Here is a 16,225-nt window from a genome sequence, read left to right on the forward strand (position 1 = left end):
GCAATTTTTAAAGATTAATTCACTTCAAAAACATCCAGGCACACAAGAGCCATCTAAATTAAGAGAAACTTTATCTCTGCCGATCATACCCTCAGCCTCAAGGGTTTTTGTGGAAGGAATAATCACCTTACATTCAGCGACGACGTTGTCCACAAACCCAAACGACATTCTTCCTCGAAGTGCAAGTATACCAGACTACCGATCCGAGCCAATCAAGCAATCAACTCTTCAACACACGTCAACAGCCACAAGGCTGTTCCTTGAGAGTAAGGCCACCTTCCTGTCTGCGAAGATTTTGGCCACAAACCCACTGCAAATTCTTCCTCATAACACACACCATCAGAGCAGTTTAATCCTCTTGCCCTCACAACATCTTTTGGAATATACGACTCTCTCAATCAATCAGCTGACTATTACTGAATATTCAACAAAGCTTACCACATACCCATGGTACATTTCTTCCAGTATTGCATCACAACAAAATACTGTCTCACTCTTCCGTGTTATCGCCCAAACGTCATGGAACTTAATCGAACAGTCAGCTACTCTAGATTCACCCACAACTACAACCAGCGTTTTTGAAAGCGCAGCAAACCTCAAGCCTGTAAATTCAATCACAACCACAATCCAAACTACAACCACTACCATAACCACAGCTTCAACCTCAACCATAACCAACTCTTTAGAAAGTGCAGCCATCCTAAAGTCGTCGATGACAAAGATCACAAATCAAAGGCCCAGGCTTAATAGCAAGGTACCTCAAAGAATCAACACAGCGCCAAATTCATCCCACTCAGTCGAGCAGTCATCTTCTCTAAATTTACCCACGACCACAACAAGTATTTATGAAAGCGCCACCATCCTCAAGTTTTCTATGAAGATGATCACAAAACAAGAGCTCAGCATTATCAGCACTTTACCTCGCAAAAACAACAAAACACTTATGCAAATTCAACCAACGAGAACAACGCAACGATCGTTAACAACTAGCCATCCAAATAACATCAAAGGTAACGCCATCTGGTTTCAGTTTGTTATTCCTTAGAGACCGAGATATGTGCCCCTAGCTATAGTTGGTACAGCAGGCGAAAAAAGTAAAAAAAATGAGATGTGGTAGTTAAAAAACGTTGAATCGGTTACAGGCTTTGCAGCTTTCACTTTGGATGTAGCTTCTTGTTTGCTCGCTTTCAGTTTTAGAAGTTTTTTAATTTCATTTTTCACTTTTCCGTGTAAAAAAAACCTTAAACATTTTGATGACTACCCAATGTCGGAGAGGTTCAAATATTGAAATATCAAAACATTATGAAATAAATTTTCCCCAAAAACTTGGTAAGTTTAGTTCACCATTATTTAACCATTTCGCTTTGTATTGAATTCTTAGCATGTACACGAAGTAAGGCTCTTGGCATGAAAAGTGGTGATATATCTGATGCACAAATAAGTGCTTCATCGCAGTTGGACAACAACACTGTTGCAGCCCAGGGTAGATATACATATAAACAATGTGGTAACAAGCAGGGGGCTTGGTCAGCTCTCACTAATGATCTCAACCAGTGGCTGCAGGTTGATCTCAGAGGAGACGACATTAAGATAACAATGGTAGGAACACAGGGAAGGAATGGTGGAGATCCAAGACAAAAGCAGTTTGTCACGACTTATAAGCTGCAGTACAGTGATGACGGAGAAAACTTTAAGTACTACAAGGAGTCAGGAGAGCTCAAAGAAAATGTTAGTAGTCTTTGCCATGGGGAATCGACATTCTAAATTGACCTCCGAATATTTGATAGAATTATATTTTTTAAAGTGGATGGCATCTAGTAAAGGATGGTTTCTTCCCATCAGAGTCGGATCATGTGAGCTACAACTTTTAAATTTTCGGATATATTTACGGGATATAACAGAATATTATGTTTTAGTTATGCGAACATTTCTGATAGTTCTCCACGGAATAATTCACTGGCTAGAGAAGCATGCAGCTTGAGTATCAGCAGACAAGACACTTGGGTACCCGAGGGCATATGAATAGGGCTTCAAAATTTCTTAAGAGTGCTAAATAAAAAGGTGCAGACGGGTTTCTCATTCCCTCAGCTTAGAAGTCTCTCTCTCTCTCGAGATTTTCACTATTAGGTTCAGCGAAAAAAAAAGTTGTTTTTTTACATGTTGATTTTTAGGTATTCATTGGTAACACGGACAGGAACGGTTTTGTTGTTCACAAATTGAGTCCACCAATCAGCGCCCGTTACATTCGTTTTCGACCAGTAACCTGGCATGGACACATATCAATGAGAGTGGAATTATTTGGCTGTCAAGGTAAGCAGATGATAAAGAATGATGTTTTTCGTCTTGTTACGAGCGTGGAACAAAGAGAAAATTCTGGGTCCACATGAGGAATCGAAACTTAGACAATTGGATTCCGCGCTCTGATGCTCTATCACTAAGCCACAGAGATTCTTTGGTGGGCAAGGCCCATTATGAGGTCCATGCATGTATGAGACGCGTCCTGCATACCGCTAGGATCAGCGATGTCGATAGCGTCATGTTTGTACATAGGAAAAGAAAGATCTTTCTTATTCTATTCATAAGTAGATGATAGTTCCTTCAACGAAAAATAAGCTACTTTTTTTTCTTAAAAGATAGGAAGGTCTTAAATTTGAGACATCAACATCTGTTTTCCTTAGATCTTGACATCTTTTTTCCTTGGAAAGAGTGGAGTGATTGGTCTTCTTGTAACAAGCCTTGTGGAGGCGGCTCACGCAAGAGATCAAGGGATTGTGTTGCTGAATCAGTCATCAAAAACAGTACAAAATGCAACGGAGAGAACAACGAAGTGAAAATTTGCAATATACATCCATGTAGAGGTATGATACGGTCAGTGAAGACGTTGCTAAGCTATTATTTGAAGTCAATAATAACTAATGGCAAGAAAAGAACACCGATGCAACATCAATGAGCCCAAGTTTTAGAGATAGATAATTCTTCTAAGATCATTTTTTATTTCTTCGGGCCTCATGCAATTCTTTGAAAACAATTTTCACCCACATTACCGAAATGTAACGAAAGGAAGGGATTTGCATTACGAAAGAGTTCATCCTTTTAGGCCTAGTTCACACCCTAACATGGTCGATATGTTTTTTTTCCATCAAAGCATGGCGAACACGACGACCAATGAAAACTATCTATAACAAACCTGGTTTACATCTTAAGCTAAATTGGCAAAATTGTGACCTAATTCCAACCAAGACCCCAAAAAGCACCATCTTGTCACATTTCAACTCACTTTAATACTGACTTACGTTTTCCTTAAATCTCTTGGAATTTTTTTTTTAGTCGTGCCTTTGGGTGTTGAAGCACATTTGACTGATGAAACTTGGGATGACTTACTCCTTGACAGGAACAGCGTCTTATTCAAAACTCTGGAAGCCAAGATAGAGAGAAACGTAGGCTTCCACTGTCAAAAATGAAGTTAAACGTTTAACACCAAACAATCATTAATAAGTTACAACATAAGCATTTTTCTACTTCTTTACATTGTGTAATTTAGCTTAAACACTGGTAAAATTCAACAGCCTTAAAATGGAAAATTGAATGACGAACGAGCTCGAGACGAAGGTATAACTTTATTCGAGCATAAATTGGTAAAAGATTTGACAGCAGCTTAACATATTTAGCAAGCACTTGGTAAAGGCTAATCCTTTTTAAATCCACTGTATTACCTGACAGTGTCAGTATTTAAGTAAGTACAGCAATTTGACGCTTATTTCTCTATCACTTTATACCGTTCAGATTCGGAAAATGTACGCTGGGAATCAAAAAGTAATGAACATTACTTTGAATCAATGCAGGTAAGATTTGAATGAACCAATTCTTAAGAAACAGCAATTTTAATTAAAATCGAGGGTCGCAAATTTTTAGATATATTGCCATTTCTTCTTTTAAATACTTTGCATTTTTTTAAATCTTTGCAGGAAGGGAAGTGTTATTGTAAATTTTACCATCACATTTCGTGAACTGGACTCGGATGAGTTACTGATATTATTATTATTATTATTATTAAATTTAAATTTATACCGCGCAGTTTCTATAAAAATATTCAACTGCGCCTTACAATAAATATTAAATTAGAAATTAAAATAGAAGTTCAAAATTACAATTCTAAAATAATGCAATTCAATTATAAAAACTATAGAACTAATTAAACGCCCTATTAAATAAAAAAGTTTTGAGTCTACTTTTAAAAATATCTAAACTGGAAATAGATCTTATTGTGGTAGGAAGCAAATTCCAAAGTCTAGGGGCGGCACAACTAAACGATCTATCTGCCAGGGTCTTCTTGGATATTATCTTCGGGAAAGTTAATAAAGCTGCAGAGTCATCGTTGCGCCTTAAATTATACCTAGATGGCGGCAAGATAGATATTAAATGGCGCAAGTAATCGGGCGCCATACCATGCAATACCTTAAATGTAAGAAGAATTATTTTATATTCGATACGATAACAAACAGGCAGCCAATGTAATTCGTGAAGTAGAGGCGTGATGTGGCACGACTTTGGAGCACAATAAACTAAACGGGCACTAGCATTCATAACACGCTGTAGTTTAGACAACTGATATTTCGGTAACCCATACAAAAGGCTGTTGCAATAATCAAGTCTGCTTGTTATAAACGCATGAACTAGTGTTTCAGTGCTACTTCTAGATAAGTACTTCCTAATATGTCTGATATTATAAAGATAATAAAATGAGCTGCTGCATGTTTTGGTAATATGTACATCCATATTCAAATGCGGATCAAACCATGTGCCCAGATTACAGACTGATGAAGAAGGACTAATATTATAATCTCCGACTCTGATGCCATCGATAGACACCTTTGTGAGCTGCTTCCGTGTCCCAACAAGCATAAAATCAGTCTTGACATCATTAAGCATTAATTTCCTCACACACATCCACTGTCTAATGTCACGAATACAATTTTCAATGGCAGTGACCGCATCCAACTCACCAGTGCCAACACTAGGACTAAAGGACAGATACAACTGAGTATCGTCCGCGTAAGCATGCGCAGTTGGTAAATGGGACTCCAGGAGAGAAAACAAATCACTTGAATAGATAGTAAACAAAAGCGGGCCAAGGCAAGAACCTTGAGGTACACCCCACTTCAAATCAAATGACTGCGAAAGCGTCTCTTTTATGCAAATTCTTTGAGATCTCCCTTCCAAATAAGACTTGAACCACGAAAGAGCAGAGCCGCAAACACCTAGTTTCGTCTGAAGGGCTTTTAATAAAATCTTGAATAAAATCTTGTGATATTCACGGATACCGCTGAAAAAGATGGCAGAATAGCAGACTTAAAGGTTTCTTCTGTCTCTCTTTCGGTAGCAGGAGGTTAGTCCTTTTCCATGGTGTTGATTGACTTGGTGTCTTTTGCGCCTGAGCACTCGTATCGATATAATTGGTAACCAAAATAGCATTTATTGGCAAAACATCTAGAGTTTAAATCATCCAGTTTGATTTCATCTGTGCGACGGTCGTACTTCACTCCACAGGATATGGCAAACTTAATGCTATGAAAGCACCTTATTATATCAAAGATAGAAGTACTTTCGGCTGCCCTAATTTTTTTAGCGTTTTTTATCACATTATGTTGACGCCCAATTTAGTTTGTGTATTTTTGTATATCAAACGAAGGAGATAAAACTTCGGTTTTTATGAAAAAAAGACACAGCCACATATTTTAAAATGTAATTCAGTTCCTAACCAGGCTCCTGGAATAACCAAGATTTACCTAACAAGTGCCACTGGTATTAAAGTATTCTGGACACCAGTTACTGAGGGCCCAATAGATGGATATCAGGTTGCCTTTCGTCCAATCAACGAGGAGAGGTGGGGCACAGTCGCTGTTGATCGCCATACTACCACCCTACAACAAACGGATCTACAGGAAGGAATGGTGTACAGGATAAGAGTAATGGCATTCAACGAAAGTGGGAATGGGCTTCCAGGAGAAGCTGAAGAAATTATAATGGAAGAGGAGGGTAAGCTTTTGCTCTCATATTCTACAAACGATCAGGGAGAAAAAATACCTCTTTATTCTGCACTAAAAATTTAACAAACAGTTGCGAAACAGGAACAGGAAGAAAAAAAAAAAAAAAAAGAGTTTTCCTCTGGTTGCTTATTTTCCCGCCATCCTTTTAGCCCTATCACTCAGAAGAAAGCCTGTCTGGCTGGTGCCTTTTATTAGTAACAAGCGAACAAAACTTTGATTGAATGGTATTTTTGTTATTAGTACCGACGGTTGCTCCACTTGTAAATGTGGAAGACATGACATCCCCGCATTCGTTTGCCGTTTCATGGACGCCTCTGCCAGAGGAGCATGTCATGGGCAGACTACTTGGCTACCATGTCACCTACAAAGTAGTAAAAGTGGCAGATGAAAGAGTAGATAGTGAAGAGATGGCCACCATGACTGTTGATGGTCCAGACGTTCTCCACACAGAGATTGCTGGATTAAAAAGTTATTCCTCTTACGTTGTTCAAGTAGCTGGCTTTACATCCAAGGGGAATGGCTTATTATCCGTCGAGGTGACGGGAGGTAATAAAAAGTGTATGATACATCAAAAGTCTGTTATTTACATATTTCTTGGGGGAAGTAGATTCTCGTCGTCAGTTCAAACAGTCAGCAAAATTTCAATTGGAAGATTACGTTAATAAGTCATTGGTGACTTTTCCCAAGTAACATTCATAATGTACTTTGAAGCCGAAACCTTGGTCAAAGAATGAATGGACTACCCCTCAGCTCTATCGCAACCCAAATGTATTTCGTTTACATTTTTATAGGTATTAAAATCAAGCAGTGCTCCTTTTTTCAATCTAGCAACGAAAAAATAAAAGATAATGTTGAGCAACTCACTTTTTCCAGGACTGCGTGCTCATCTAAATGCCATGCACTTTGCTCTGGCTTCATTATCATTGATAATCAGTAACTCAAATTCCTGTCTTAATAACAGATACCTGTCGTTGCCCAGCAGTATTCAACACCAACTGGGCGGAACTTCCTCCGTACGTTACCAAATCCGTCCATAGTCAGTCACCGCAAGGAATTATTGGCAGTTTTGTGGAAGAAATGCTGTTGGATTCCTGTGGTGTCTGTAAAGCTCATGGACACACGTTTCTGAATTTTAATACTAACGGCAAAGGAGGCGCAGCCCATAAGACCACTTTAAATGAAGTTATCTTGGACGTTAACAATAAGACAGCAATAAGCTTTCCTGTTACAGGGGCCATGGATGATGACAAATTTCAAAGGTATTATGTATTTGTTCCAATGGTAGAGTCCCCAGGAATCGCCTTCATCACAATCGGCCAGAAGGATGGAAGCAGAAACATAGTCGTATCGACACTGCTGAAGTATTTGCCGCTATACCTGGTTTGTTTAATGATGGCTTACGTAGCTGGTATCATCATCTGGGCCCTGGTGAGTAGAGTTGGCCTTGCGCTTTCTTTACACATGGTGTGATCCTCATCCGAGTCATACGTTGGCTCCTTCAAAAGGCGATAGCCCGTCCACCATTTGGTCAGGTTTTCTTGTATTGGCAAGGAGACACGTTGTGGATTTTGGGTCTTTCTATTAAAGCTTAGAATTGTCTGTTATAAATTTCAAAGACATTTAACCAATTCCATTATTTGGCATGTTTGTTCCCTCTTCCCTTACCTTTGCTTGTTTTGCGTTTTTCTATGATTTGTGGTTCTCTCCAGGCCTTAATGGATTTAAATTGCGTTAAGTAACTGTATTAAGTTATAAAGAACTACTCTCTGAATAAAACTAAACTAATTAGCGACAAAAACCTCCCTGGTACCCCAAGAGTGTTAGCGTCGAGTAACCATTTAATACATTTGCATTACCCCTGTGGACGTAGTCTAAGTTCGTGGAGAGTCATGCAAACTACTTGTTATGTAGATATGCAATTATTACCAAAACCCACGTTTCTCGCGTTCCTTTTTTTTTCCATTTAGGAAACAAGCCGGGATGACGGTTTCGCCCACTCATTCATCAAGGGGGCTGTTGAAGGATTTTGGTTTTCCTTCATTTCCATGACAACAGTCGGGTAAACCATGAAATTATAAATAATCACCAAACGATAAGAAAACCATTATTTTGTTTTAGCCGTTTCGAAAAATGATTAAGGAGAACATGAAAAAATAAATCAGTGCCTGTCACGTAACTAAGAATATTTGAATTCAGTAAAACTATCAGATGACTTATTGCATACTCGCATCATTTCGGATACTTGCATGTATTTTGCCAAATTAAACTGTTCGGAATATTGTTTTGTAACTTTCGAGATTGCGCAGGGTTGTGTGATCGATTAAGTGTACGCGCAAGGCCACGTGCAATGAGAATGTAACTCAATATCACGAAAGTAATGACGTCGCGGAGTGACGAAGTTGTGTCCGAGTTTTTATTGCGTTCGCTCGGTACGGCGCAAATAAAGGAACTCGAAAAAAGTTAATTTACTTTAAGATCTCGACAGGAAGCCATAGCAAAGTTCGTTAAGTTAGGTTTTTAAATCTCATAAATGTGTGTTTATTATCATTTCTTTAGGTACGGTGATAGAGTGCCTGTGGGGTTCTGGTCAAGGCTGTTCGCGGTGGTCTGGATTTTAACTGGCCTAGTTATGGCCTCTGTACTTATAGGAGTACTGGCTACCTCACTGACATTCTACACGATAGGAAAAGATGTAATTTTGTACGGCACAAAGGTATGTTAAATCTTAGCCTTTGTGATTACAATAAATAAATAAAAAACAAATGAAAATCAGTGGACTCGAATCAACTACATCACAAGCCACAGAGATATCCTTTTGGTCCAGACCGTATTGGGTGGGTGTTTTGGTGTTTGTAGAGGGAGGAAATCACCAAGTGCGGCGATCGAAACCAGGCTGCAGCTGAGGAAACCAAAAGCTGTCTCCGTTTGGGTTCCACTGTCTTGTTACCATGCAAAGCCTGGATTTCTCATTGAACTTATCTTTTCTAGTGAAACCTGCGAAACAAATTTATTTTGTTTGGCGAAACCTTATGCTGAGAGCATGTTCCCAACAAAAAATATCAAGTAATCCTCAACCCCTGATGTACCCAAGTATTCCTGACCAATAAAAGGGAAATAGGAATTCAACAGACAAATCTTAATTTTCATAGTTCATACATGAGGTAGATATTTGAAGGGTATGTTACTGAGAGGTTTGGATATCAATTGGACCTAACCCTAGACCAGTTCTTGAGGTACATGAATGTTTTATAGGTATTATTATGTCCCTTCATATTAAACAGTTCGCAGAACCGCATAAGCGTCATTCTTAAATAAGTATTTCATTGAAAATTCTACAAATTTTCCAGTTATCAAGACGAGTAAATATCCGGTTAGGCAATAGGGCAAGTGTTTTACGAACAGAGATCACACCTTCAGCGAGAGAAATTACAATACATACGAAATAGGATGGAACCTACCAACTGTTTCTAGTTCAGAGTGACCATAACTCAACAATTTTGGTTTGCAAAATATGCTAGTACAAACATGGAGACTAGTTCTTTTTCGACAAAGCACATGGGCGATGTTTCGGATGTTGACGTCAAAATGTAGGCACGCAATGGGAGCTACGCTTCACGAGCAAATTCATTAACATTTTCCTTTTTGGTTTTTTATTTTCCTCATTTGGGGATTTTTGTATGACTTCCTTTCACTATCACTTATTTGCCGCAGACAACGAATAGGATGAAATCAATAGTTTTGATTTGAAATTTTTACAAGTAAAACAAAGGGAAACAATCACTTCGTGTTTGATTTTATAATGAGGCACCGTCCGTGATTATTTAGATGTAGCGTGGAAATTATTTTTGATTTATCTTTTTGGATGCATTCATGTTAAGGTGACGGTTCTAACTGATTCACCGGCCCATAGACTTGGAGTCAGAAGAAACGCTCGCATCAGTGAGTAGAAAAGATGTTAAATCTAAAGTTATGATAGTTGCTTCTGAAAAAGGAAATACTTTTTTCGATGCGCTGAAACTGTGGAAAAGATAAAGCTTCTTTAGTCTACTGGTTATCAAGCGGCAACATTACTTCTACAAAATTTTAAATTAGGTGCATGGAAATCAGATTCCTTGGCATTGATACTATCAAACGCTTTTAAAAGCTGCAAAAAAAATCATATAATGTGCAATTTATTTTGGTTTAGATGCAATGGAACTTGACATTGAAAGAAGATACAATTTAATATCGAATGTTAAAAGAAAGGACCTTAAAGTTTGCAGCTGTTACCTTCAGACATGGAACGCCTTCAGGCTCACCTTGTAGAGTTCTAGGGGTCTCCATTTTATTGAGGGTTTGCCATTGCCCTTCCCTTTGTTTCACCAGAGCCACAAGACACTCTTCAGGAGGCCTATAAATCTCTTGGGCAAGGTGAAGTCAATGGACTGTTGTTAGATGCCTATATCGCCGGAAGTCGCTCCGTCAAAGATCTCTTCGACAAGCAACTCCGGGTCAAGGAAGTCATAAAGCTTCCAAAAGGGTTTGGAATTGTCTTGTCGGGAGAAGCCATGAAGCTACAAAAGAGAGTTCGTGATTACATCAGAAATAATGCTGGACTTATCACCAAAATGATCGAGAACAGTACCACTCCATTACAGGTATACTTCAAACCTTCTAATTTCTGACAGCACTTTGACATGTTTTCTTGCTGCTGGACGCGTCATTCTGCTTTATGAGGACGACATATTAAGTTGCCAATCTTTGTTTCCAGCAACCAGAAAAAAGTGAAGCCGAGGAACAGGCTACAGAGCTGTTTTCTGCTAACTCCTCGTTATTTCATGAGATACTTTTTGTGCTGTTGCAAACACTTGGGGCTGCTGTCCTCTGTGGACTCGTTTGGGAAGCCATTCGCAAACTTCGCGCTCGAAGAAAAAAAGTACTTCCAGGTAAGTCAGTCAGTCAGTCAGTCGGTCATTCGGTCAAATTGTTTTCATTCAACAATTAAACTAGGAAATCGCAACTTCAGTTGATTGTGGACAGCTCATAAATCAGTCCTTGAGTCAGCCTTTTGATCTGTCAGTGGATCAGTACAAGGATCATGCAATTAACTAGTCAGTATTGTTCGTTCCATTGGTTGGTTGGTGGGTCGGTTGGTCCAATGATCTATTAGTTTCGTCATTTAGTAGACCATTCATTCAGGCAGGAAGTCAGTCAGCCTTATCAACTATAACTTTAGTCCGTCATTCAAAGCAGTAAGCCTACTTGTCAGTCTATACCACTTTCTTGAGTCTTTCAGCGAGTTAATGACCAGTTTTATTTTACGATTGATATTCAAAGGAAAAGAAAGGCTAGCAGTCTTAGTAATTCCTATCTTGTTCACTCCTCTAGAAAGGCATGGCAAAGCGAGACTGATGACACAAAGAAATGAGATGCTGAAGACAGTGCAAAATTTTCATGACAGTTTCCGACAACTTTACATGGATTTAACATATAAAAGTGTTCAGGAACTTCGACGTTTTGAGCAAGAACAAAACCGACGAAAACAGAGTCGGAAAAATGCTTGGACGTGATATAAAATATATTATATAACAACAGAAGTCTTTCATAGTTTGGATTAGAATTTTTAACATAAGAATTTGTGCATGTTGAGTTATGGCCAGTAAGAACTCCAGCTGAATATTGAATGACAAGTTTATAATTCTCTCTGCTAAATCAAAACATTTATTGAAGAGAAATCATAGTGGAACTTTGCAATCGATGTTTGCCTTAGTTTAAAGCCACGATTGGTGTTTCGATTTAACTTGAAATTCATTGTTTTTTTTTCTTACAATCGAATTGTTAGGTTTTGAGTAAGACTTCTTGGTGGGTATTCACTCAAACTGTGATGGTTTTCCTTTCAGACAAAGACAATATGTTCCTTTCTCACGGTTCACAAAAACATAGCAACGTCATCATTTTACTTATTAATATTGTCTTTATCTTTATTTCTGAAAAGTTTTTTAAACAAGACTTTTGCCTTGGATTTACGTTAATCTATCTGAATGCTTTTCAATACGTATTTTACAGCATAAATATTAATAAAGTTTGATGAGATCAACTTGAATCTTAATTATAAAAACCTATCAAGTTATCAACATAGCGCATAACTTTACTTGGGAAATTATATTGGTTTTTTTCATCTTCATCTTCTTCAACCGCAGTGATGATTGATAAGTCACTTGACAAACAACTCGAAGTTCAATAATTAACCCTGACAATTTTTCTTTCGGAAATTTCAACTGTGCCGGGGCCGAGAAATATCCAATGGAGTGTCGCAACTGAAAAATCCTAAAAACACTTACTGTTTAATGCTGAATTCTTCTTTCCTCAAGGCCGATTTCAACGCCCGCAAAAAATGGTATGTATGCCGGAATATCAATTTTAGCAATTTCTAGTGCATATTTGTTTTTCTATGTAAAACTAATTAAAATGAATACACGTTTCCATCCTAATGTCTGAACAATTTATTTTTTCAGATTTTAAGGTGGATCCCATATTTGATACTTACATTTCAGATCGAGTTTTCGATAATTCTACAAATAGAGGGTAAGTTTGTATTAAAAAAAAAAATTTGAGTATTACATGTAAAATTTAACCAGCCCTCAATATAAAGTCGCATTTGAAAAGTTAGCACAAACATCTGGCTAGGAACAATGGATAGTTTATTTTCATGAATTTTTTCATTTTACCTGAAACCGGCTTTTGAAGCCGAAAAAAATTAAATTGTAATTTACCGTTGACAATGATCCGCCCAGGTATAATATATATAAAAGCATAAATATCTCGTCGTTTCTTATTATACCTTTACCTCGATAAACTTGTTGAAAATATTAAAACAAACTGAATTAGAATAAAATTATAATTGGGCCCATGCAAAACCTGGTTAATTTAGTCAGCTCTTTATAAGTCTTATGTTCATGCAAGTATTTCACTTTATTGCCTTCATCTGGACACACAGATGCTTCAGAGATGATTTCAGATTTTTTAGCAATATTAAGGCATTTATTTAAAAGTATTTTCTGAAGAAAAAGTTTGAGAAAAAATCTTAGAAACATGAACTAATCAAAAAACACTTAATACTGCAAAAAAGGAAAAAAACAGAAAAAAAAAAAACAGAAAAAAAAATTTCACCTGCTCAAACAATTGTACTACGTAACCAATACTTAATGCAAGCTGCGTTGAAAAGCTACCGATGAGACGACTTCGAAAACGGAGGTTTATCAGTTTGGGGCGCATTGTTAGAGTTTGTATCAAGTACTATTGTCCAATCTTAATTTCTGTGAGCCTCCCAGAGTTTCCAATAGATAGATTTTACCGAGGCAATCTCAGTTTACATTTCGAGAGTCGGCCTATATTTTTAAAATTAGGACTCAAAATCTGTCTTGAAAATCAATTATAAGCACATAACGTCGATTCACTTTTCTCTCGACTGAAAGGCCAACCATTTCCGATCGGCTTCTACTCTTTGGATGCTACACACGGTGTCTATGACACAAGCAGTTGCAGGAATATACCAGGGATTGCAAATGACACGACTCTAGCACCAGGATATCTAGAGGAACCAGACACAGCTTATCGCTTCCAAAAGTCACAGTCGAGTTGTATCCGAATATCCAACAATGGAATCTACAACACAAGCTCTATAACGTTACTTACCTGGTTTGAAACCGAAACCTCTATGGGTCACCAGACGATAATACAACTCTCTTCTGAAGGGAAGATGGCATTCCTATTAGCAATTGATGTTAGTACGATTTACCTTGAGGTGTACCCAAAGTGCAACGGGCAACCGATGTCCATATTTCCAGATATCACAATTGAAGCCTTTACTTGGTACTTCATTGGAGTCTCGTATGATCACACAACTGGTCTGATGGCAATTCACATACGGAGCTTCTACGGACACCAACTTGACAGAAGCGTTTCAGTTGGTGTAATCGAGCTGGACACTCGTCATGACATATGGCTTGGTTATGGACCTGAATCACCAGGAGCATTCACAGGAAGCATGGCGTGTTTCCAAGTTTATGATGAGCCTTTAAATGAAAAGAATATGACGGAGGCCATGAGAATGTGTATTCCAATTCATTGGTCAGGTAGGTATATGTGTAAATGATCGGAGAATTAATAATTTAATTACTGCAATGCATCCACGCCTTGTGGTCACAGAGTAAAAATACCGTGTAAGAGATCTGGGTTTGGCCTATGCGAAGAGTTTTTGTTTGCTGTCGGGAAACTTGACTGAGGGCGAGGGGCAACATGGAATGCTATTTGATAAAGACAGAGTAGAAGATAAACCACTAAAAGTTTTTGATAAAGTTCAATTGTTTTTCTGATGATCTCCATTTCTTTTTCTCACACACCAATGAAGAACCTATCGCCATATACGCCCTTAATGACAGTAAACAAATACCAGACTCAAGTGGAAATTCTAATCCAGATGGCATCGCTCACAATATTAACGAAACAGGCGGTCCATATGGAGAAAGTAGATCTGTTGAATTTGAGGGAACCTCAGCAAGCTATATTCAAATATCACAAGATGGAAAACTTTCTATCACAGCTTCCTTTAGCATTCTCGTCTGGATTTACAGGGATTGGTCTATGAACTCGCTGATAGGAAATGGTGGCGAGATTGTGACAATTGGCTCTAAGAGTGGGGCTATTTCAGGGTTGTTGTTTGGTTGTACTTGTAACAGGAAACTTCTGGGAAAGTTTTATTTTCCAAGCTCAGACGAGACTTTTAAAGTGTCTTATTCTCTTCCAACCCATTTGGAGTCTAAGGAAGGGTGGTATCACATCGCATTGGTATATAGTAACGACACAGGGCAAGCTAGACTGCACGTCGATGGAAAATTACAAGACAAAAAATATGTTGGTTTGGGCATAGTTGGAACAGATGCAGATGTTATCATTGGAAAAGGGTTTAAAGGAAGAATTGCTTGTTTGCAGTTCTACCGCAGACCATTGCTCGAAGAACACATTAAATATGCTATGGATAAATGTTACATAGAGAGTCCGAGTAAGTTAGTAGGAAAGCTGAATATATTGCTATGCAGCAAAAGGAGATTGCTCTCATGAGATATAATACATTAAAACCTGCAACAAAGCGAGTTGCCCAAACAATTTCATATGTGCTATTTCATCTTTCAAGAGATACTTGATCTTCTCACTGGTCAAATCTTTAAGAAATATGATCAGCTTCTGAGTTAATTTCGTTCTAAATCAGGTAATATGAAAACGCCTCATTGATTTCGAACCTTTTTTTAAATTGGCTTCATTTATGGAAATCAAAGAAAAGATGAAGACTTTTTTGCAAACTCTGTTTCCGGGGGTTGGAGGTTTCGCATATTTTTTCCTTTTAAGTGGCCCAAAATAATGTCGCTATGACCTTTACGGAGGTGAACGCGTTTCATGGAAATTCAAAGTTTTTCTCCGACTGATTACATGAACTGCAAGTACTATGTCCAGAAGATATTGTTACATTCCTTTTATTTCCTTTAGCCCCAGCTGTTTGCCAACAGAGGACCAATGTGTCAGTTTCATCTTGCCCATCAGTTGTTCCGACTACACACAAATCCATGGTTGTTGTTTCTTTAGCTGTGTCAGAGCTGTTTTCCAGTACCCTTAACGACACCCTCTCCACAAGGACAAGAAATATGACCAGCGTGTCGGGAAAGAATTCAGTCTCCGGAAACACGACTATCACGAGGTCAGCAACAGTATCTCTATATTCCAGTAATGTTCTCGAGCAGACCACAGCTTCCAAAATAGCTATATTTTCGAAGGACGCCGCCTCTACGTTGCTGGAGACTCTTTTAGTTTCCGACGTGAATGTCACCATCACTTCTGCGTCCTCCTCTAACTCATCCAGAATTAGATCTTTTCCCAAACCAACGCCCACATCAACCACTGCATGGAATATTGAATTATCTTCAACCGTAAATGGAATCGTAGCCAGTGAACACTATGGAGTGACGCAGGTTCAACGGACTACGGAAAAGACGCCTGGCCATAGTACGCCATCATTTCTTGTGAAAACTATCAGTTACGGTAGGCTAATCTCAACCTCTAAAATTTCTCACTTGTCCACAAAAGTCTTAGCCAGATCTTCGGAGACTACTATCCAAACAGATCAAATCATTCGCTCAGAATTAACT

General features: G+C 38.3%; 2 protein-coding genes across 2 annotated transcripts; both read left to right on the forward strand.

Moving 5' to 3' along the window:
- The first annotated feature begins 1,618 nt into the window (after window positions 1-1,618).
- LOC136277626 (uncharacterized) lies at window positions 1,619-11,596 on the forward strand. Its single transcript, XM_066160003.1, has 16 exons — window positions 1,619-1,672; window positions 2,172-2,310; window positions 2,679-2,858; window positions 3,328-3,437; window positions 3,784-3,842; window positions 3,966-4,022; window positions 4,986-5,052; window positions 5,763-6,036; window positions 6,288-6,593; window positions 7,009-7,475; window positions 8,015-8,106; window positions 8,604-8,760; window positions 9,926-9,986; window positions 10,413-10,684; window positions 10,798-10,972; window positions 11,415-11,596. Exons 1-16 carry the CDS (start codon window positions 1,619-1,621, stop codon window positions 11,594-11,596), a joined length of 2,652 nt encoding a protein of 883 aa, XP_066016100.1.
- Window positions 11,597-14,586: 2,990 nt separating this feature from the next.
- LOC131775085 (uncharacterized) lies at window positions 14,587-16,223 on the forward strand. The gene is made up of 3 exons (XM_059091177.2): window positions 14,587-15,087; window positions 15,570-16,162; window positions 16,218-16,223. The coding sequence occupies exons 1-3, from the start codon at window positions 14,670-14,672 to the stop codon at window positions 16,221-16,223; spliced, it is 1,017 nt and encodes a 338-aa protein (XP_058947160.2). The 5' UTR covers window positions 14,587-14,669.
- The last annotated feature ends 2 nt before the right edge of the window (window positions 16,224-16,225 follow it).

This window comes from Pocillopora verrucosa, chromosome 13, assembly GCF_036669915.1.
Source record: "Pocillopora verrucosa isolate sample1 chromosome 13, ASM3666991v2, whole genome shotgun sequence".
Taxonomy (NCBI): Eukaryota; Metazoa; Cnidaria; class Anthozoa; order Scleractinia; family Pocilloporidae; genus Pocillopora; species Pocillopora verrucosa.